Here is a 24,349-nt window from a genome sequence, read left to right as displayed (position 1 = left end):
CCTGCTTTGATAGGTGCTTGTGGCTGTGCCCTAAGTCTTCTCTGGTTTGTTCTGTTCTATGACGACCCAAAGGACCACCCATGTATAAGCATCAGTGAGAAGGAATACATCTTGTCCTCCCTCAACCAGCAGGTAGAACACAGATGCTCCACTGTGGTATCTCCCAGATTCTGTGACGAATGAAACCGTGTTCCCACTTGTCTTAATGTGCTAACAGTTGAAGGGTTTTGTTTTTTGTTTTTGTTTTGCTTCCAGGTCAGCTCAAGGACACAGTCTCTGCCAATCAAAGCTATGATTAAGTCTCTCCCAGTCTGGGCCATTGCTTTAGGTTCCTTTGCTTTTCACTGGACAAATAACATCATGGTTTTGTACACTCCAACATTTATCAACTCCAAGCTTCGTGTGAATATAAAAGAAGTAAGTCAACCTGTGTTCTCCTTTTAACTTTATGAAGGACTCTCTCATTTCTTTGTTTCTTATGACTCTAATCCTAGCTCTTGCTCGCCCCTACACTGTTTAGCTGACATTCTGTACCTGGAGACTCACTGTCTCCAATTCTTACATTAAGATTTCCCAGAACAAAGGGTGCAGGCACTGTATCTGGCCCTTCCACAACAGACACACTCATGTTCCCACAGGTTCCCTACCTCCCATTCACTGCATGATCACTCTAATTAGTATTAGTTAAGGTTTAACACCATCATTCCCTACAGAGACTGGGATCCTTCCATGACATCCTTCCCAGCTCACAACCAATCTATTTCCTGGGATAAGGCAACAAGTCCTGAGTTGAGAACCCATGACTCAGGTTTTGCTTTGAAAGGACGGGCACTCTCATTGCTTGTCCGACTTGGAAAACCACTCTTCCCTGAACCTTATGTTCAAGGCCGTAATAACCAGAAAGACCCCTATAAGAAATGGAATGCCCAAAGTGCCATGCCTTAGCCAACCTCCAGTAATCCAGCCTCAGGGCCAGGAGCTCTCTGATTCAGTGTTATCCTCTGTGAGATCATGGATGGTTTGAAAGGGTTAAGAGCAATGGGACAAACAAGCACCATACGAATGTCTGCAATGGCCATTTACTAGCTCTACCATCATGCCCAGGGCCTGTCTTCCCCATTCCCGACTACAGTCTCCCGATCCTGATGCTCCAGTACTTTCAGGTCCTGTGACACTAGGAAGAGAACACTGGACAGACTCTAACAACTCTTCCTGACCCCAGAACTGTTTTCCTCTTTCTTATGGGTGCTGTGGCCCCAAGTGGGAATCCTGAGGTTGCACGTTGATGGCTGCTTGTATGGCAATTACAAATTTTCAGCACTTAATTTCAGTGTCGGGGTGACTCTACCTATCAGACTCACCCTCATGTCTACTTCCCAGAACGGGCTGCTGTCAGCCATCCCCTGTTTGTTTGCCTGGAGCTTTGGTATCCTAGCAGGTCACCTGACAGACTTCTTCCAGTCCAGGAATATTCTCGGCTTAGTTACCATCCGGAAACTCTTCAACACACTAGGTAAGGAACAGCCGGGATGTTCAAGCACCTTGCGGCCCGTTGCCCTGTCTTTGGGATGCCCCTAATTGTGGTATCTGAATCACTCCCCAGGACTTCTCCTGCCTCCCTTCTTCAGCGTGTGCCTGCTCTACTGGAGTTTCAGCTTCTCTAGCATTACCATCTTCCTGATACTTGCCAGTTCAACAGGAGCCTTTTGTATGGCCGGAGTACTCATAAATGGCTTGGATATTGCTCCCAGGTAGGGTTTTACAAATCTCTTTCCTGTACCCAAGCTCTCAAGGGTGTTTTAAGATTCCAACTATTTCTTGTTCATGGCCAGCAAGCCAAAATGCTTCCAGAAGTAGCATCAATATAGTTCATTCATATAATGTAAGTAATCATTACATACCTAATGATAATAATGTTTGCAACTCATACACGCACACACAGATATATATATATGTGTGTATATATATAGTATATAGCCCAGTGATTCAGAGCACAAATTCTAAAGTCAGAAGGCTCAGTTTAATAACAGCATGACCACTCTCAAACAAATTACTTACCTGCTCTGGGCCTGTTTCACACCTATAAAATGGGAATGATAAGGGAATGCTTACCTCATAGAGTTATTAGAGAGTGAAATAAGTTAATTAGGTCAAGTACACAGAACAGTGCCTGGCCCATAGCAAACACTGTATATGGGTTACCTGCTTCCCATTGCCCTTGTTACTGAATGCATGTTTATATATTATGACTCCTCACGACAACCCACCAGGTAGTAATACTTAAGGAAACTGAGGGTCAGATACTCGTCAGCCTAAGATCTTACCACTGGTTTGGGATCTTACCTGGGAGTTTAATCCAGATCTGTCTGGAAAGATCTCTTGATTTTACTGGGATGCTTTTTTTTTTTAAAGATACACTAAGTGGGGTGCCTGGGTGACTCAGTCATTAAGCTTCTGCCTTTGACTCAGGTCATGATCCCAGAATCCTGGGATCGAGGCCCACATGAGGCTCCCTGCTCGGCAGGAAGCCTGCCTCTCCCTCTCCTACTTCCCTTGCTTGTGTTCCCCCTCTCTCTGTGTCTCTGTCAAACAAATAAATAATCTTTAAAAAAAGAAAAAGATACTTTTTTTTGTGACAGATGGAAGCAGTCTGGCCATTTGCACAACTCTGGGGGCACTGTTTACATTATGCTTTATGGGACTTGTCGTCCTGGAGAACAAGGATCCAGTAGGAACAGAATTCTCTGAAGTTTAGCAAAGCAGTGGCCGTGGGGTAGAGAGGTGAAATCAACAATGAATAATCTACTTATCTTGATTCTTACAGTCTTGTCCATTACATCTACACAAGGTGACTGCCAGAGTAATGAGGACATGAGTTCACTTGTTTTGTTCAGTTCCAAGACCCTCCTTTAAAATGCCCACAGGTATCCTGATTACTTGGAATTATATCAAAATATATAAGGATTATTTGATACAGAAAGCACAGTGTCAACTGAGCCATATGCAGTTTGAAATCAAGAATGTATTCAGAAATAGGGGTTCCTGGATGGCACAATCGGTTCAGCATCCGACTCTTGGTTTTGGCTCAGGTCATGATCTCAGGGTACTGGGATTGAGGCCCATATGGGGCTCCATGATCAGTGCAGAGTCTGCTTGAGATTCTCTCTCCCTCTCTCTCTGCCCCTCCTGCTCATGCTCTCTCTCTCTAAAACAAATGAACACATCTTTAAAAAAATAATGTGTACAGAAATAGAGAAAGGAAATTACAAGTAGCTAGGATTTACAGAGTACTTTTTATGTGCCTGTCATATCCCAGTGTAAATGAGGTATTACCCACATAGTATGGGTGGGGAAGCAAAAGACCAAGAAAAGAATTTATGTAAATTACACAGTAATAAGCACTGAGTACTCACACCTACGTATGTCTGCTTCTACGGCTGACTAGCTGTACTCACTCCATCAACAGGGCTATTTGCTAGCATCTGGTCAGTAGGATGTGAAATAATCTTAACCAGCAATGGCTTGAGTTATACAGGGCTTGGTCTGAATCGCATCTTCCCGATGGAACCAAATTCCCTATCAGCCAGGTAATTTTGTAGAGTCAGAGAGAATAAATACACTAAGATACAAACTGGAAAAAATTCCTAGTCTCTTAAGTTAGTTCATCCTCGATCTTTAGGGCCTATGTGTGTTATAGGTCAACCATACCTATTTGTATTGCTTAAACTATTATTTATTAATGGGAGAGAGACCAAGCAAGACATGTTCCTAATTATATACCTCCCTTGCCTATTACAGACAGCTCCCTTAGAGAATAAATTTCTAATTTGTCCTCTTAGGGAAATTCAGTCTTTGTTAGAACTAAAGAGTCTGTCAGGGATTACACAGGTTGGAGCAGAACAAAGGTGGCAGGAAAAAAATCTGGAAGGAAAAAGAAACATATATGTGATTTTGTGAAGATATTGTTTGAGAAATAAGATTGAGTGAGACAGAGACCCGAGAATGGAGTGGCTGCCATCACTTTGGTGGACAGTAAGAGCAGAAAAGCACAGAGAACTCTGAAGAGTTGTTATGTAATGCATTAAGAAGAACCTGTCATTGCCTTGAAATTCTTAAACCGAGGCTCCAAAAAAGACTAACTGCTTTTCATTATTTCTGACTGATTGGATGGATTGTACACCCTTGGAATTTCCCTCCATAGTAGAGTTCAGACATCAGAATCTTATTTGGGCTCTACTAAATATAGTATGCCAAAATATGAAGTCAATAAAAATTGATTGTCAATAAAACTGAAATTCTACTTTAATGGCTATTTAAACTTTCACAAGGTCTCTTAGCATGGGCTCTTACCATGGGCTGAAGGATAAGCCAATTTAGAGCTCATTGTTGTCCAGAAAATTATTCTGCATTAGAACAACCTTTGTTTTCACTCTCCACATCACATACCTACTGTTTGAGGACTGAATGGTATGAGGATTAGACCATAAAACGTTACCACGTACTCTCAGATCAGAAGAACTGCTCTAACTTATGGATGTATAATGGTTTTCACAGGAATTGTCAAGGCACTCAGGATTATTGACACTGAGGATTCTGTTTATTTCTCCAACTACGGAATGAAAGTAAAATTTCATAGTAGTAGTAGTAAAATTGCTAAAACTAGAAAGGCTGGGAGGTAGAAATAGAGATCTCTTAAACACCGTCATATGCATTTAGGGGCACCTGGGTGGCTCAGTGGGTTAGGCCGCTGCCTTTGGCTCAGGTTGTGATCTCAGGGTCCTGGGATCCAGTCCCGCATGGGGCTCTCTGCTCAGCAGGGTGCCTGCTTCCCTCTCTCTGTCTCTCTGCCTGCCTCTCTGCCTACTTGTGATCTCTGTCAAATGAATAAATAAAATTAAAAAAAAAAAGAAAAAGAAAAAATAGTCCTACAACTGAAACAGATATTAACGTTACTAGGAAAGAAAAACTTTGAAATATCTACGATTAATATACCCAAGAAACCAGGGGAAAAACTGAAGATATGAGAAGAAAAGATAAATAACTTGACCAGTATTAGAATCTATAAAAACAATCAAATAGAAGTTCTAGAACTGAAAAAATAAAATATCTGAAACTGAGATCTTAATAGATAAGTTTAATGACAAATTAGCCACAAGAGAAGATAGGATTGGTAAATAGAAAGACATATCATAAACAAATATCTAAACTGAAATACACAGGAAAAAACACAAAAGAGCATAACAGAAATGTGGAATGAAGTAAAAAGGCTAACAAATTTGTACTTGAGTCTCAGAAGGAAAAGAAAGATAAAATGTAACATAAGCAATATTTTAAGAGAAAGCCGCCCCAAATAATCCAAAAGTAATGAGACAGTAAACCATCCATACGCAGAGCTCTGTAAATTTTTTAAAACACGATGAAATGTAAATTATAATATATAATATATAAATACATACAATACAAAATACATAACATATTAATATATAACATACAATATATTATACACACATACACACACACACATATAGTAGGAATGCTAAAAAACAAAGAAAAGAAAAAAATCTTAAAAGGAACTAGTGCAAAAAGGCATGTCACTTTCAAGTAGCAATAAATAAGCCTGACATCTAACTTTTCAACAGAAACCATGAAAACCATAAGATAATGATACGAACTCTATAACATGCTAAAATATAAATAAATGTCAACCTAGAATTTTATGCCTGAAATATTGAAAATATTCTTCGAAATCAAAGCAAAATAAAAATGTCTTCTGACAAACAGAAAAACTGTCACTAGTGGATCTTCACTAAAAGAGATACTAAAAGAGGGGCGCCTGGGTGGCTCAGTGGATTAAGCCGCTGCCTTCGGCTCAGGTCATGATCTCAGGATCCTGGGATCGAGCCCCGCATCAGGCTCTCTGCTCCGCAGGGAGCCTGCTTCCTCCTTTCTCTCTGCCTGCCTCTCTGCCTACTTGTGATCTTCTCTCTGTCAAATAAATAAATAAAATCTAAAAAAAAAAAAAAAGAGATACTAAAAGAAAATGTTTGGGTAAAAAGAAATCCTTACTGAAATCTGAATATGATAGAAGGACTGTGGAGCAATCAGGGAGGGTGAGTATGTGTGTAATTACAGAGACCATTGATCTGTAAAAACAACAGAGAGTAACTTGTGAGTTGAAATGCATATCTAAACAAATTGCATTAAGGAACTAAAATACAGGATGAAATAATGCAAGGAGCAGAAGGGAGATAAACAGAAATGTTAAAATATTAAAAACTTAAAAATGTTCTAAGCTCTGAAATAGAGAAAATACTAAAAGTACAATGTATAATAAACTTAAGTAAAAAGCACATGTTATAACATCTTCAATGCTCGAAAAGAACAGTTGAAATAATAGAAGGAAACCATAGAAGGAAAAATAAAATGGATGAATCTAGAAGAAAAAATGGAATATGAAAAAGTTCAAAAAGTAGTGAACAGATAATCACAAGTATATCAGTAATTATATTAACTTAATATAGATGAAATACTCTAAGTATCAAGATTGTCAAAGTCAAAAATAAAGGAAATGCTGCTCTATGCTGCAAATAAAAGACACACATTAAACATGAGGATATAGCAAGGATGCAATGAAAGAATATAAAGAAGCATTCCAAGCAAGTATTAACCAAGAGAAAACTGAAATAACTACATTAGTATCTGAAAAAAATGGAATACCACTAGAAATAAAGGGTGTTAATTCATAATGGTGGAAAGAAAAATATCAGAATTATATCTGTTTGAATCCAATAACACAGCTTTAATTAATGTTCATTATGAATTGACAGAATTCAAAGAACCAGACAAATTTACAATGTAGGAAGAACTCTTCATAACCTCTTTCAATGGCTTGGACAAAAACAGGTATACAAAATCAGTAAGGATATGGATGACTAAAACAGCAACAAAAATGAACAGAGTTGACCTAATTGACATATGTGGAAGACCACACTTCACTCAACAAGGAGAGGATTTAAGTTATTTTCACTTGCCTATAGGACAGTTGTTGAAATTGGTGATACGCTGGGTCACAGAGCAAGCTGCAATGGATTTAAATTCTTGAAATTATTCAGAATATATTCTTTGATCCCAGTGAATTAAGGTTGCCATCAAAAGCAAAAGATACATAACCCCCATTGCTTTGAGACTAATACTTAAGTCAAAGGAATCACAATTGGAATTAGAAAATACTTTGACTAAATCATGATGAAGTAGGACATTTCAAAGCATATGGAATGCTTTTAAAATCATGCCGAGAGAGAAATGGATAGCTTTAAACATATGTATTGAGAAACAGTTAAGTCTTAAAATCAATAACCGTGTTTCTTATCTCAAGTAGCTAGAAAAACAGCAAATTAACCCTCCCCCCCAAATTATGAAGATCAGGACAAAAAATTATACATAAAATCATCAATGTCAAAAGTTGGTTCTTTGGAAATTAATAAAAGTAATGAAATAATGAAAACTGGTTAAGAAAAATAGGGGCACCTGGGTGGCTCAGTGGGTTAAGCCTCTGCCTTCGGCTCAGGTCATGATCCCACGGCCCTGGTCAGGCTCTCTGCTGGGCAGTGAGCCTCCCTTCCCCCTTCTCTTTGCCTGCCTCTCTACCTACTTGTGATCTCTGTCAAATAAATAAAATCTTTAAGAAAAAAAAAAAGAAAGAAAGAAAGAAAGAAAGAAAAGAAAAATAGAGAAAAATTATCAGTATCAGTAATGACAGATGTGTATTATGGTAAGTTTAGAGTATGAAAAAGAAATAACAGAATATTATGAGCAACTTCCTGCCAGTAAGTCTGACAATTTTGATGAAACTGAAATGTATATCAACACACATATACACAGTCATAAATATAACTTTTAATATTTTTCTGGGGAAAGGGGTTCATGAAGGCAAATGTGACAGAGGCTCACAAAAGGCATATGTAGCCCAATTCCCACAAAAACCTTAGGGGTCCTATTGCTAAAATGAAAAGGGGAACTATAAATTCTGGGGACAACTGGTGGTTTCTGTACCAATCTACTCTGTCATTGCTAATAACCATAAATGTTCTTCTTTATACATTAGAACACACTCCAGCTCCCCCTAAAAATCAAATCAAATTTCCACCCCGTGACCCCATACAGTTCAACATGCAGTCCGTACATGATGCCTCTCTGATTAAGGGACAGAGAAACTAATAGACAAACTACTACCTCCCGTACTTAATAGGTAAAAACAGAACAGGAATAAAATAGACCTAGGGAAATGAAATGAGCAGACCAAAACAAAACAGAAAACCCTCACTCTTGGAAGAAAAGAAAACAGAACATTTAATGGTAAAATCTGTTGAACAGGAAAGGCAAAGACTCCCCACCCCCGCGTGCACCTGGAGAGAACTAATCTCTTGGTAAGACAGAGATTCTGCTCTCCAAAAGGCACCTCCTTGTTCTCTATGGCTGATGGATTTGACCCTTACTCTATTGATCATTCTCCATGGTTTCCCTGCTTTCTGCTGAGCTGGGTTTGGGTACCCAGGACTGGCCACGGACAGTTGCTTGGACGCTAAGCTCCCAGCTTCCTCATCAATGTACTGGGAGCAATCACTGTGACCAGTAGCTCTGGGGCTGTGGGAAGAGACTGGGTGAACAGAGTCCTTCACTTTTGCATTGACTCTAAACCAGTTTCTATCACCAGTAAACATCACCTTGATTTTCTCAACTGGATCCACAGATTTCCTAATTGTGCGGGCTTTCACTCCACTAGGCTCTCACTTTCTCAATTTCTGAATCATTTTTACTGTTAAAACCAACCTTTCTAACTTTGTACTGAAACCAGAAAGTTACCTCCATACACATCATTTTTCAACATTTTAATGGAATTTGAGAAGGGATGCAAAATTCAGGAAATCAACAGTTACTGCTCTTAAACCTCATTTCGTTAGGTTGGCTTTTCCTGCAGCAAGTGTCTGACTTTATATCTGTGTCCTGTCAATTCTTTTTTGCATAGTTATTACGGATTTCTTAAAGGAGTTACAACTTTAATTGGGATGATAGGAGGACTAACTTCTTCTACTCTGTGTGGCGTGATCCTTAATCAGGTAAGAAAGCTCCAGGCATGGGTGGTTGCTTTTCTAATATTACTTATACAGAGAAAGAAAGCAATATAGATACAAACAATTGTAGATGTGACATCAGCAGGAGATGAGTAATGAGATATTCGCTCACATTAACCTTAGTCAGATCAGGCATCCCTCCAAATCGATAGATAATGTAATTTCTTTCTCATTGGATATCAAGTAATTGTGCTGGGAACATTTTAGTCATTGGTCTTGGGAACAGAAATGGACCTCTGTGATCTTTAACAGTGAGCATGTGGCTTGATCCAAGCAGGAATTTGGCTAGGTGAATGGTAATATAAGTAACAAGATACAGTTTTGTTAGAAAAGGAATGAAAAATCAGGAGCAAATAGAATTAGAGATGAAAAGAAACCCTTCTCTAAAGGAGTACTGGGTATGGTGCATAAACAATGAATCTTAGAACACTGAAAAAATAAAATAAAATTAAAAAAATAAATAAAAAGTAAACAAAGGCAAAATAAATAAATAAATAAAGGCCAGCTTGTGTTTCAACAAGTGTCCTGGACAAGGTTACCTGAAATCCTTCTCTTAAGGATATCAAAATGCCCTAACAAATTGAAACAATCATTTTCAGTGCATACCTGATCTTGAAAAAGATGTAAAAGAAAATTTCAGAGATGACTAATGAAGGAAGAGCTTGATCCCAGAGAGGTCAAAGCTCGATGAAGCCCTGTGCTCTTCCGGGTGCAACAGCCCTTGCTGGGCGATCTGCCGCTTCAGCTCTGATGAACAAACCAAGAATAAGAGATAATATCCCCAAACCACTCACAAGACAAAACAAACAAAAAACAAACAAACAAAAGTCAGATTGGAAATGCTGGCAAAAATCTGTAATCACAAAAGACTATACCTTCACACCACAGTACCATGTAGCTTACAGGCAAACTTGGTTTATTGGAGGAAAAGCTATGAGCTGAGAAGTAGCAATGTCTACACAATTCTTCCACATGCTCCTTATCTATGACTTGGGCTAAGGAGAGATGGTTTGCATTCACCACAGCCAAATTTCCTAAAGAAGGACACCTGCCACCATCATGTTCCATGTACTTATGGTATCAGAAAGGCACGAAAATCACTATAACCATGGAATCCCCCTGGTCCGAGAAGTGGTCTCAATAGAAAAGCAGTGTTCCAAGAGACCAAGCTGATTTCTCCTCCTCAGTATAGGGCCCACTCAGCTTGTTCTTCCATTTAATTCACTTGCATGTGCTGAGTGGACTTCCAAAAGTTGTGAGATGAGCTAACTTCTCTGCTGACTTCCACAAGGTGGGAGGAAATATACCTCCAGATAGCCCAAAACTATCTCTGCCCAGTAAGGAAATTTGTCTGTCTCAGCCTCAGCTTCAAAGGGAGAGGAAAAACCGAATAAAGACTCTTCTGGACATCTGGAACAATGCAATTTTCACAAAGGTTTGAGGCCCAAATTCAAACTCTATTTCCAACGCTGTAAGCCCAGCATTGAATTTCGAGTAGTCCGCCAAGGTCTAGTAGAAGCAAGTAAGATTTTTCTGGAGAAACTCACCCTAAATTCATACTCTAGGGTTTTCTCATGCATAAAGGTTTAGTGAGAATGATTTTACAGTCAATCAAATAACAAACACGTGAAGAAATAAGGTGTCATGTGAGAGGATAAAAGAACCTTAGCATCAGATACTCAGAGTTACTGGAAATCTATGCAGATGTTTAAAGCCAAAAAGAGGATTGCAAATATAAATAAGAGGTATAAGATCTGACAAAAAACTAAATCTATCCTCTGGCAATAAAAAATTTAAAAAATCAAAATAAAAAGTTTCATATGAAATACAGCTAACAAGAGAATTAGTGAAGTTTCTGATTCCACTGATGAGAGTAAGTGATTTGGGCCAATTCTCTTAGTAAAAGCAATTTACAAGGTTGGAAAAATGTTGAGAGTCTTCTGTGAAGCTTCAGAGAACCAGAGAGATGAAAAACTTTAACAGGCAAGATGTAGGAGAAGCCAGAAACTGAAAGAATTATGCAAAAGACTATAGGGTATTTTCCACTGGGCTGAGGAAAGCAGATTTTGGGGCAGCTTTTGAGGACCTGCCAAGCACAAGGACCCTGATATATTAACTCTTGTTTTAGCCCGAGACCTTCCAAGAGTTGCATGGAAGGAGTAAAGGTGAAGAGGAATACACCAGTCCTCACTCGGCCTGCTCTGAGTCATTAGGGCAGACCGGAACATAGCCAACCTGACTTTAAGGGGCTTCAGACTTACCAGTGTCCCAGAGGAGTCTGAGGAAGCCATCAAAAACAGCACTTTCGGGCAAAGGCATCACCAACCCGACTGTCCCTAGAAATAGTTTTTTTAAGTGCAATCTCCTGCACACAACAAAAGATAACCAGGCACGTGAAAGAGACACAGCAAAAGCGGGGAAAAGTGGCAGAACAAAGAGCAAACAACAGTGGCAGGAGAACGGGGACCCCAAAGACAACTGGTACCAACAGCTCGCGTGCACTGCACAGGGAAGGATAAGTGAAGCTTGGAAGTTTCTGTAGGAGGCTCCGACTACAGGAAGTCACATAGAATATGTGAGGAAAAAAGGACTAAAACTGAAGTTTGAAAATGGAAAACTGTACAAACAAAATTAGGAATCCACTGGATGAATTAGACAGACACAGCGGCACTGCTAACAACCCCAAACCCCAGCAGCCAAAACTATAGAGGTCTTCCCTTCTCAGCTCGTAGATCCGTCTCCAGTCAGCCACTGGGCTAACTGGGGAGAGCTCGTCTTCTAGGCACTCCCAGTGGCTAAGGCAGAGCAGAGGTGCCCGGGTGGCTCATTTTGTTTGGAGACATAGATTAAAAGCTAAGAACATTAAGAACAACTCTATGCTAAAAATCTGGGAAAACTGGATATATATATTCATTTATATATATATGAATATATATATTAATATACAAATATATTCATATTCATAAAAATATATTCGGTGTGTATTCCAAATCTCAACTCCACTACTTATGAGGTATGAGACCCCAGAAACATTTCTCTACGTCCTGGTGACTCCAGCTATAAATGGCAAAAATGACACAGAAACCTCATGGGGCTTAGGGGCTGACCAAAACACATCATGGGTGCAAGAGCCAGACACTCATGTATTCAACCTGTAACAGAAATTAATATCATTATTTGTATACCCTTTTAAATGTCTATCTAACACAATTGGTCAAGAAAAGTAAGTTACAGGTATATACAATGTGAATGCAGAAGAACAAAGTAACATTATACACAGAGAACAGACCGTCGGGGCGGGGAATCAAAGTTAAGATATTACATCATATAAATATCTAAACCACAGTATCAACCAATATTACAAAGTACCTATGGGGTGCTGAAAAAAAAATTAAAAAAAATAAAAAATAAAAAAACAAAGTACCTATGGGGGAAAAACACTGAAAACTGTGGAAACTCCATATGAAGGAAACTGCACACCTTTTAAAGCAACACAGTAAAACTGGATGAAGAGGGAGGCATATCAAGTTTTTATGTTGGAGTTCAGGTCCAAATCACAATGAATTCTATTAACTTAAAAGTATTGAAAACTATTATTTATCATTAAATTTCTGGGCACATCTTGGTCCTTTTCTTGACTTTCTGTTTGCCAATGACCTGTCAAGCTTGGCATGTTTTAGAGAAATCGCTATAATTAAATATATTTAATGTCTTAGCTGAAGGAAACATTATTTTACTTTTTCAATGTCTACTCTTAATTACATTTTGTTTTTCCAATTTTTAATTTTCTTTTTGAAAGAGAGAGCAAGTAGGAGTGGAGAGGGGCAGAGGGAGAGGGAGAGAGAGAATCTTAAGCAGGCTCCACACCCCGCATGGAGCCATTTGTGGGACTTGATCTCACAACCCTGAGATCATGACCTGAGCAGAAATCAAGAGTCAAACTAAGTTTGACTGAGTCACCCAGGCACCTGTACTCTTAATTATATTTTAAATAAAACTGATGATGATTTGATCCAAGTTCCAAAAAAATACATTCTGTATGATAAAGCTTCATTTCAAACCAGAGGAGATGGATTTATTTTTTTAAAAAACATAGTGGGAAGTCCACTTGTAGAAAAATACAATTATATCTTATTTATATAAAAATACAAAAATACAATTATACTCTGACCCCAAAATTAATTCTAGATGGTAAAAAATGTAAGTGAAGAAAGGAAACAAAGAAGATACTAAAGTAAAACAAGACTTAGTAATTAGATAAACTTTGGGTTGGACATCCTTCAAAAGCTTGGTACCAGACACCTTAAACCCAATCACGATGCATTATACATTTAACTACATAAAATTTAATCTGGGCTGATAAAAAAGGTAAAAAGCAAAATGGTAAACAAATCTCAGACATAATTAAAATTCAATGTCATCTTTGAATATAGATGCAAAATGAAATAAATCACCAGTGTGCAGACTCTACCAGCCTATGACACCATGATTAACTAAGGCATTGTCTAGGAAAGTAAAAGTGGCTCAATATTACAAAATCTATTAATGAAACTGATCACATTGGTAGGGTTAAAGAGAAAATGTTATATATAAGGAAAAGGTATTTGATAAATTTTATTCAAAAGCATTGATGGATATGTAATTAACTACCAAGATATTCAGATTTATAGCTGCAAAAAGTGAAAAACAATTTAAATGTAAAGAAAGAAGGGATGTTTTACAAATTTTATAAATCTAAAGTCTGGATTACTAATCAGTCATAAAGGTTATGATATAGCCAAATATTTCTTGATATGCAAACATGTTTATATTTCTAAATAAAAAACCAATGCATTTCTGGCTTCAGCACTATGTACATTATAATGTTATTTTTATACATGAAAAATTATATGTACATAGACATAAATCAAAAAGTAGAAAGACAGGGGCGCCTGGGTGGCTCAGTGGATTAAGCCGCTGCCTTCGGCTCAGGTCATGATCTCAGGGTCCTGGGATCAAGCCCCACATCGGGCTCTCTGCTCCGCAGGGAGCCTGCTTCCTCCTCTCTCTCTGCCTGCCTCTCTGCCTACTTGTGATCTCTCTCTCTGTCAAATAAATAAATAAAATTTAAAAAAAAAAAAAAGTAGAAAGACAGAGGGTACCTGGGTGGCTTGGTTGGCTAGGCATCTGACTCTTGATTTCAACTCAGGTCATGACGTCAGGGTCCTGGAATCAGAGCCCCATGTCCCGCTCTGAGCTCAGTGAGGAGCTGGCTTGTCCCTCTCTCTCTGCACCTCCCCCCACCCACATGTTCCCTCTCTTTCTCAAATACATCTTTTTAAAAAATAGAAAGATAAATGATAGTTATCTTTATAGAGTGAAATTATCAATTTTTTGCTCCTTATGAGCGTGTTTTTCCATGTCTATTAAGTGACCTGTGTTGAACCTATACTATTTTTAATATTATACCAGAAGTGTTACAACATACCTCAAGCCCATTAATTTATAATCACTTTGCACTATAATTCCTCAGGATCCAGAATCTGCCTGGTTCAAAATTTTCTTCCTGATGGCAGTCATTGACGTGATATGCCTACTTTTTTGTCTCGTGTTTGGAAAAGCAGAAATTCAGGACTGGGCTAAAGACAGACAAGAACACACACGCCTCTAAAGGTAAGCGGTGATCAGCTTGAGGTCAGATTTTGAAACTGGGGGTGCAGGATAGGGTGGGGTTGAGGGTGACAGGGTACTAAGGTGAGGAAAAGTTCAGATTTGGGGGAAGAAGGGGACCATGTCAAGTCTAAAACTCTCTGGTGTCCTGATGGACATTCAGCCCCGAGGAGGAGGTGCTCTGGGATTCTGGGGAGAGAGTGGGTCCAGGACATAGAAATTTGGGAGTCAGGGCCTCTGACAAGGGGACGCTTTCGAGGGGATGGGAAGGACGCTTGATGGAGCAGGGAGAACGTTGGAAGAAATGTGCTAGCTCAGAAAAGAAATGAAAAAGGCGCGCCTGAGAACCCCTGGCAAACACTACCAAGGGATCAAACCGCATGAGGTCTGAGAATTTACCCACGGATTTGACCCCGACTAGAATGAATACCGGAAACAAAGGGTCCATTAAAGGTCGAAAGAGAATCCAGTATTGTGCCTTTCTTCCTGAAACTCTGTGGTAAATAAAGAGTAGATGTGTCTCTTTGTAGGATTATCTCAGCTAATACAGAAATAAGAATTGGTCTTGGTAGAATATCCTCAGTTTGCAAACTGCAGGGAATGAAGGGATCCAGATTTGCGAATCAACAGCTGTTAACATCACAGAGAGAGATTCAGACATATTGTGTACATCCTGATGAAAGAACACACCACCACCAAGGTCTTTCTGTGAACACCAACTGGGTGCAATCAAGCCTGGGAAGACAGCTACTGTTTTGTAAGAAATACACCACAGAATGCAGGAGGATGAGAACTAAATCCGAGGGACAGGGGGGCACGTGCGTGGCTCAGATAGTTAAGCACCTGCCTTCACGTCAGGAAATGATCTCAAATTTGTGTGTGTGCTGGTTCCAGATTCTCAGGTACAGACTTTCACTTTAAATTTACCTTCCTGAGTCATTTCACTTAATACATGTTTCTTACAAATATTTCACCCACTCTGAGAGCTGCCTCTTTTGCAGAGTTTAAGCCAACAGCTTAAACTTGTGTTACCCTTACAGACTGCATGTTCTGTCATTTGATTTCCTCTCCCCTCCAAACAGTGTCCTCCGCATCTCTGTGGTCCTCCCACGCCTGCCCCCTGGCCAGCCGCTAGTAACTCCGGTTTGCGGCATATGTTAAATGCTGGTTGTGTTTCCAGGCTCTGGTGAAATCTTTGAAAATGCCTCCATTTTTCATCAGCAGGCACCGGTGAACACACTGACTTTTCTAGTAACTTCTCTCCCGCTGGGACGAGTCGGCCTCACTTTGTAATTCCCCACACAGCCCCCCGGGGGCAATTTCCCGTCTCTCGCTTACCTTGGTGGCCTTTCAGGGAGCGGGGTGGCTCAGGAAGCGTCTCCCATGGCCCCCCGCTCTGAGTCTGTCTGCACTGAGAGGAGAATGGAAGGTTTCTTCAACAACCTGCGTGTTTAACGGTTTGCAGCATCGTCCGTGAGTCCCGGGTCCAGGCGGACACGTTGTTCCGGTTGGTCTACCTCAGCCGCGGGTCTTGATTGGAGAAGCTGCGGGGCAAACCGGAAAGGGCGGAGTCTTAGTCAGGCGTCTCCCCCTCGCCGGCCCAGAGCGCATGCGGCCAAAGAGTCTGGGCAGCTGAATGGCAGGCGGGCGGTGGGCGGGGGTTCCATGCTCGCTGACTGAGCACCACAGCCCTCGCTCGGACGAGGGTCCCTCTCCAGCTAACCCCCCAGGAAGGAGCCGAGCTCAGGAGTCCGGCAGGCAGCTGTGAGTTGACAGTCACCTTCTCTTTGGGTCCTTGTCTCAAAATTAGCATATAGCCCTTGTAGGTTCTGGCCTAAGGTGGTTCCCTGGTTTTCCTTGTTTCCTCTTGTTGAAGTTGCCTTTTTAGGGGGTTGGGGAATGCGCACCTTCCGAAGACAGCACAGGATTTTAGATACTGTTGGTACTGCGGGGTGAGCCTTGTCCGTGAGGCTGTCCCGTGGTCTACAGAACAAAAAACTGGGCTAGAGAGTTTGCCCATGACAAGGCAGAGTTCTGTGAGCCTGGAATCTTCTAAAGTTTCGCGTGTTATGTGTTGTCGATATGTACGGATTTTATTGGACCAGTAGATTGCGGTGAATGTGTTGGGGTCTGTAAACAGAAATAGGAGGTGCTGTTCTGCAGCTGTCTCTGAAGCCGGGGACAAAGTGAAGCCACTGGAGGGACAGAAAAGGCTCCCCTCGCCAGGGCTCCCATGGGTGAACTCGGTCCTGTGTCTTCTCCCTCTGACACTGTCAGCCACCTGGCATATCGCCCAGCAGGATACTGAGGACTGTTGGCAGAGTTTAAGCTCCTGCAAGCTTTTTACTTTGACTTTTCTTTCCTTTTTATTTTTTTTTTAAATTTTAATTCCAGTAGAGTTAGCATCGAGGTTGTATTAGTTTCAGGTGTACAAAGGGTGATTGCAGACTCCTCTGTATTACTCCCACAAGCTTTGGAAATCGCTGTGTCAGCCAATTAGGGCAGCGCCCCGGCCTTGCCACCATCAAGGAGTCCGAGCTCACACAGAGGGGAAAGCAGGGAAAGAAGAGTTCCTGGGGATTGATGGTTTCTTTACCGTCTTTACTTCACTTACAGATGTTTAGTGGACAGCTGAAGTAGGGATTTGGATTTGTTTCCCAAACCAGTGAGTTTTAACCACATCATTTTTTTTTAAAATACTTCACATTTGTTCCTCTGACTTAAAATACCAACTTTTGGTAAAACAAACTTATATGTATTTATATGTGTTTCTGGGCTTAATACAGAGTTTAAGATCTGATGGTACTGGGACCTGTTGTGTAATATATTGATGGGTTTATGGGATGCCTGGGTGGCTCAGTTGGTTAAGCGGCTGCCTTCCGCTCAGGTCATGATCCTAGTGTCCTGGGATCGAGTCCCACATCGGGCTCCTTACTCGGCATGGAGCCTGCTTTGCCCTTTGCCTCTGCCTGCCACTCTGTCTGCCCGTGCTGTCTCTCTCTCTCTCTCTGACTAATAAATAAATAAAATCTTTTAAAAATATATATATATAGATGGGTTTAAATTTTTAATATATGTAAATACCAGACCAAACATTTTTCATTTGTATTTTTGAAGATGATATTGTATAATATCAGCTGTTTATTCTCCTGGGAAAGTTTCTAATCATTGGGCCATTATAATAAAGGCTGAACTGCAGTATTTAAATGGCACCAAATTGCAATTTAATTGCATTAGATTGCACTAAATCTGTTTGGGAGAAGCTAAGTTCCCTGGACCAGCACATTCTCCCTTAAGAGTACATATCGAGACCGTCCCCCCCGCCATGATGAATATGGGTTCAGTTTTGGAGTCCAGTGCTGCACTTTCCTTCCTGTATTTAGTACACATTTCTTAACAAAATTTAATTTATAGTTCCTGAATGTGTTTTTATTTATTGTAATTTCTTACATATTTGGGCTGGGATGTAGGGAAGGTATTGTTTGAATATATTTATTTTTTAACTGAAAAATTTAACTTGTAGCTAAGCTGTCTCCTTCGGATGGTTTGGGAGTTAATTCTCTAGTTTCTAGGTAGATAATCACATTATTTGCAAATAATAATAATAATAATTTTCTTTCCTCCCTTTTGATATTTTCTCTTTTTTTCCCCCCTTCTGGACTCATGGCCCTTAGAATTTCCAGAACAAATTTAAATAATAGATTAATGTTAGTATCCTTTTATTCTTTATGCCTTTAAATACATATGCTCTAGTTTTATTCTTTTTTCAATATTTTATTTCTTTATTTGAGAGAGAGAGAGAGCATGGGCAGGAGGAGGGGCAGAGGGAGCAGGAGAAGCAGGCTCCACACTGAGTAGGGAGCCCAACGTGGGGCTCGATCCCAGGTCCATGAGATCATGACTTGAGCCAAAGGCAGACACTTAACTGACCGAGCCACCCAGATGCCCCTTCTAGTTTTACTCTAGTAAGTCAGTTGTTTATTTTTATCTATATAATTTTTTATGAGGAATAATTGACATACAATGTTGTATTAGTTTAAGGTATGAAGCATATGATTCAAAAAAAATGTAGTGACTTGATATATATGTACATTCCAAAATGGTCACGGCATAGTTGCGATCTGTCTCCATATAAAATTGTTACAATATTATTCTTATATTCTCTATACAGTACATTATATCCCTCCGTCTTATTTATTTTATAACTGGAAGATCATCCCTCTGAATTCCATTTACCTGTTTCTTCCATCCCTCCACCTTCCTTCCCTCTGGCAACCATCACTTGTTCTCCGTATCTCTGAATCTGGTTCTCTTTTGTGGTGTTGGTTGGCTTGTTTTGTTTTTCAGATTCCACAGATATGTGAAATCATTTGGTGTTTGTCTTTCTCAGCCTGGCTTAATTTCATTTAGCGTCTAGCTCCGTCCCCATTGTTACAAATGACAAGATTTCATTCTTTTTTATAGCTGAGTAATATCCTGTTGTGTAAATATGCCGTATCTTCTTTATCCATTTGTCTGTCAATGGACATTTGGGCTGTTTCCATATCTTGGCTGTTGTAAATAACGCTACAAATCATAAGGATGCATGTGTCTTTTTGAATTGGTGTTTTCATTTTCTTCAGGTAAATACCTCAAAATAGAATTGCTGGAGTCTGTGATAGTTCTATTCTTTGTTTGCTTGTTTGTTTATTTATTTATTTTGTTTTGTTTGTTTGTTTGTTTCTTTAGCATGGACCCCAGCATGGGGCCTGAACGCATGACTCTGAGATCAAGACCTGAGCTGAGATTAAGAGTCAGATGCCCAACTAACTGAGTCACCCAGAAGCCCCTGTGATAGTTCTATTTTAATTTTTTGAGGGACTGCTGTACTGTTTTCGTAGAGACTGTGCCAATTTGCATTTCCACCAACAATGCATGAGGCTTTTTTCCCATCCACATTCTTTTCAGTATCTGTTATCTCTTATCTTTTTGATCATAGCCAGTCTGACAGTTATGCTGTAATACCTCGCTATAGTTTTGTTTTGCATTTCACTGATGAGCAGTGATGTTGAACATCTTTCATGTGTCTCCTGGCCATCTGGATGTCTTTAGAGAAATGTCTGTTCAGGTCCTCTGCCTGTTTTTTAATTGGATTCCTAGTTTTTTAAAAAACATATTGCATTGTATGAATTCTTCATGTATTTTGGGTGTTTACTTCCTATCAGATATGTCATTTGTGAATATCTTCTACTCAGTAGGTTGCCTCTTTTGTTTGTTGGTAGTTTTCTTCACTGTGTAAAAGCTTTTTAGTGTGATATCGTCCCATTTGTTTATTTTTGCTTTTGTTTCCCTTGCCTGAGGAGACAGATTTTAAAAAATATTGCTAAGACCGATGACAGAGAACCTTTTGCCTATGTCTTTTTCTAGGAATTCTACGGTTTTAGATCTTACATTTAAGTCTTTAATCTATTTTGAATCTATGTTGTATATGGGATAAGAAAGTGGTCCGGTTTCATTTTTTTGCATGTAGCTGTCCTGTTTTCCCAGCACCATTTATTGAAGTGAGGGTCTTTTCCCCATTGTATATTCTTCCCTGCTTTCTTTCCCATGCTCTGGCACCATTACCCTGGGGCACCCCTCCTGGACCATGGAAACCCTCTTCATCTCTCTTGGGTGCTGACATTCTACCCTAATATCCAAGAAGAACAAAGCTAGACGCTATTTAAAGTGGTAAGGACAGATTTTAATCAGCCATATACTGTTACAAAAAGGAAATGAGTCTAGAGAGATCCGAACTCAAATTTTTATTCATACAGAGGTGAGGGGCATTTTAAAGGGAGGACAAGGGAATAAGGAGAGGGGAAAAATAGGGGCTCAGGAGAGTCAGACAGGTGAAGAATTACAGAAAACAGGAAGGGGGTTGGCCCATGGGAGGGTCACCTGGGATGGCTAACTGGTGCTCATGGACATTAGCCTTCCTCACCTGCGTCACCTCCAGACCCTGTGCCAGGCTGTCAGCCAGCGCAGACATGGTCCACACCCCTGGTCAGACTTCAGCACGTTATGCCAGGCTGTCCTGTCCCAACAGTCCTGACCTCCCGTGGCTTCCAACACTCCTCATCCCGGCCTGCTGGGCAGCCCTAGACTCGTCTGTCAGGCAGAGGAAGGATGTGTCTAGAACACTTGCCCTTTCTGGATTTTGTAACCAGGTGAAGCTGGGTTGCAGTCCGGTCTGCCAGTCGGCACGGGCTCTGGCAGTTTGTTCTTTGAAAGGCCGGGGTGCGTCCGAGCAGGTCCAGAGTGTGTGGAGGCACAAACGGAAGTCTTTTTTTCACAAAATAGGCATTTGCCAAAGTACACAGACTGTACCTTATTGTTGCTGTGGATAACACGTATTCATATCAGTAAGAGAGGGCAGCAGTATAAGACGGCTTCAGCTGCAAAGTCCAAGCTGCCCAATGTTTCCGGACACGGCAGAGACAGGGAGCAGGGGATGGACGGTCTCATGCTGTGTGCCTGGACCTAGCACGATGTTGGAATTGTTCACCAGTCATATTTATTTTTATGTCAGGAGGAGAACAGAGTAGCACATGCCTGGGATAAGCTGTCATCAGGACAAGGAAGATAGCTGGAGAAAAATACACTTGGTGCTTTGAATTGTTCTGAAAGCTTTCCTTTATCCGCCAGGACTCACCAGTGACATTTGTGTGCACTTTTTCTTTCTCTACCAAACTTCGTGTAAAGCAGAACCCTGGGAGAGCCTGGGACTGACCTCCTCATTGAAGGGAAGAGGGACCAGCCCCGGAGCTGGGACTGAGGGGCAGTAAGCGGCCCAAGGAAGAAGATGGCGTGCACCTTCCTGGGAGGTCCCACCCCACGCCCCGTGTGCATCTCTTTTGTACCATATATTGTTTGTACCAGCTAGCAGGTCTGAATTTTAAATGTGGATTTTTTTCATCTTCCATCCACATTCTTTGCTTTATAAATGATTGCTGAGTCAACCAATAAACAAGTGCAAGAAAATCAATTTTATTCTAAGATTTTCTGAAAGACCCTTTCCCCACTTTTCAGCATTCAGTCCTCTGTGTTGTCAATGTGTGGGTCAGTGGGAAGTCTGAGAAGGTTTCTGTACTTTAAGTGAGCCATTTGGGGGAAACTGTACTCATCAGGCCCTGGGGAGGAATCAAACTTGTTTCTAGAAGCAATGAAAAGTGATAGATGAGGAAAAACCAGAAGAGTCCACTGAAGGAAAGGAGCAGAATTACATGCCAACAGGGTTCGTTCAGAAGCAAGTATGAGCCTCTGCCCTGATGGGCGAACCCCGTGATCCTCGCTGCTTAGGGCCTGGGGTTGGCTCTGTGATTGTTGGAGACATGGAATGGAGAGACCCAATCTCTCAGTCTCAACACCAGATGGGATAAGGAAGGGATTTGGTAGGTTTAGATAATGCTATGTTCTGAAAAGCAAAGGAAATTAAAGAAGAATTGGGTCCTTTACCTTCTCAGCCATTTCTTCTCTAACTGGTCTTCCACACCACCACAGGCCTGGCACTGAGGCACACAGTGATTGAACACCAACACACACACACGCACAAATATATTGATACTGTGTGCAAGACAAGGTGGTTGTTGTGTTTAAGACACTACAAAGTAGTATGTGTCGTGGTTCCCGCAATTCCAGAGTCTGTAGTCAGATGGGGTGGAGGGAACTGTCCTAAATGAACCGAGGTGGGGGCTGGGGGTAGAGGGAGGAACTAGGGGAGGTGTTGGAGGTGCCCTGAAGGCAGGACGTGGTCTTGAGCTGGCTGTGAGAGGGCAGGAGAGGCCCTCACGCATCTCCAGTCATCCACCCAACTGGGCTTCGGGCCCAGGTTCCTCCCGAACCCTCAGCCTTCTCAGGAACCGCGCTCGTGTGTGTTCAAGAGTCCACTTCGTTTCTTCCCCAGGTTTGAATCATGCTCACTTTAAGCTCCTTTCCTGCTCCACTCCTTTTTGAAACATGTCTCTCTTCCCTCTCGAAGCACCATATTCTCTTGGTTTTCCTTCTCTCTTTCTGGTCTCTTCTTTTTTCCTTTTTCTTAAAAAGGCTAATGATCCCCCAGGCTGGCCATTCAGTGTTGGGACTTCTGTAAGGTTCTCGACAGGCGTTCCCTCCCTACGCCATCCTTTTGCCCGGGACAGCCTCCACTGTGCTAAGCATTTCAATCACTGCCTGTATCTAGAAGCTTCCTAGATTTACACGTGAAGCCCAGATCTCCCACGTGTCTACTTTCCTTCCTGTCTTCTTCACTTGGGTATGATCTCCGTCTCCTAGGCATCTCCATCTGGACAGTACCAAACCAAAACCTGGGAGTTGCCCTATGCCCGTTTGGTGTCTGGGTCTTGTCAGGTGTATCCCCTATGGCAGATAATCCATTTACCCCTCACCTGTGGACCCCTTTATATTTCCTTTCCTACAGTCATCATCCACATGTCTTTGTGTCATCCACTCTCCTGAGACATTGTCTTCCCTGAAGCTGGGTCTGACTTCGGCCTCTGCTAGGAACGCATGTTATATCTTTATCAATACTCATTTCCCGCTGCTCAGTGCTGCTGCTGTGTTTCATGATCCTGATCCTCCCCACCTGGGGGATTAATGAAAGCGGACACACCGCACACACCCTGCAGACTGTGGAGTGGAGTCAAGCCAGCGTGAGTCTTGCACACACACGTTAGGAAGAACTGGTAAGTGAATGAGGCGACTGTGGAGTGAGGCTCACTGAAGGTAGGCAGGATTCCAGCGGTCAGAGGAGCAGCTGTGACACCAGGAGGGCAGATGTCTGGTCCCTGAGGTGTGAGGTATCTGCAGGGATCCACAAACAAGATGGGGAGCAGAGATCACGATGGCAAGAAAGTAAGTGGCTGGGAAAAGTGATGGCCAGGGCATGTCCGAGCGCCCCGCACCTTCCAGAGGCCACTCTGATTCCTACACCGTCGTCCACGGAAAGCAAATTCTCTGAAAGGGCCCACGTTTCCTTACCCCACTGCCACTAGTGGCAAACATGAGCCTTTCTCTGTATGCAGTGGATTCAAGCTTCATCGTTTTTCCCTCCTTGGTATTTTTCTCCTGGGTATCCTTTGTCCATCCTCCGTAAATGTGAGGTCAGCTTGACTTGCTCTGACTTCCTGGCCTAGGACTTTGCATTGTGTACACTGCGGCTTCCATTGTTTGGGGCTCTCTTTGGAAGGTAGCTCTCAGCGTTCGTCATCTGGTTGTTTGGACATAATTCCTCTTGTGATCCCCTGTCCTCACTCCCATGGTTCCAGCTTCCTTTTTTGCTGTGGTGAGAAACTGTCCTCTGTCCCCTCATGCTTTTGCCAGGACAACTAAACAAAAGGGATTTCTGTCCTGAACACTTCTGACAACAAATGTGTGGGTTTTCCAACACCAGACAGTTCTCTCTTTCACTGGGGGACTCCAGCCAGGTGCCGTGTGAGTCGATTCTGACACTAACTCCCTGGGATTAGTGCAGACCCCACAGGTGAAGGGCTCCATCCCCCAAGGCTGCCCCCACCCAGACACCAGTTAAAGTAGTGGGTACCCAAGGTACT

At 41.4% G+C, this 24,349-nt stretch overlaps 1 protein-coding gene across 5 annotated transcripts in view; it reads left to right on the top strand.

Annotated features, from left to right (window-relative positions):
* Positions 1-24,349, top strand: part of SLC17A1 (solute carrier family 17 member 1) — a 74,610-nt gene that overhangs the window by 15,439 nt on the left and 34,822 nt on the right. For 2 of the 5 annotated variants that reach the window (XM_046005014.1, XM_046005013.1), the window contains exons 6-11: positions 14-132; positions 256-417; positions 1,381-1,513; positions 1,604-1,751; positions 9,026-9,116; positions 14,644-14,783. In XM_046005014.1, coding sequence (XP_045860970.1) covers positions 14-132; positions 256-417; positions 1,381-1,513; positions 1,604-1,751; positions 9,026-9,116; positions 14,644-14,781 — 791 coding nt within the window. In that variant the 3' untranslated portion in view covers positions 14,782-14,783. Of the gene's footprint in view, positions 1-13; positions 133-255; positions 418-1,380; positions 1,514-1,603; positions 1,752-9,025; positions 9,117-14,643; positions 14,784-21,446; positions 21,787-24,349 lie in introns of those variants that run through there. The other 3 variants (XM_046005010.1, XM_046005012.1, XM_046005011.1) reach the window with 3 other exon arrangements.

Source organism: Meles meles, chromosome 5 (genome assembly GCF_922984935.1).
Source record: "Meles meles chromosome 5, mMelMel3.1 paternal haplotype, whole genome shotgun sequence".
Lineage (NCBI taxonomy): Eukaryota > Metazoa > Chordata > Mammalia > Carnivora > Mustelidae > Meles > Meles meles.
Note: the sequence above shows the minus strand (reverse complement) of the source record. Positions and strands in the feature narration are given on the sequence as shown.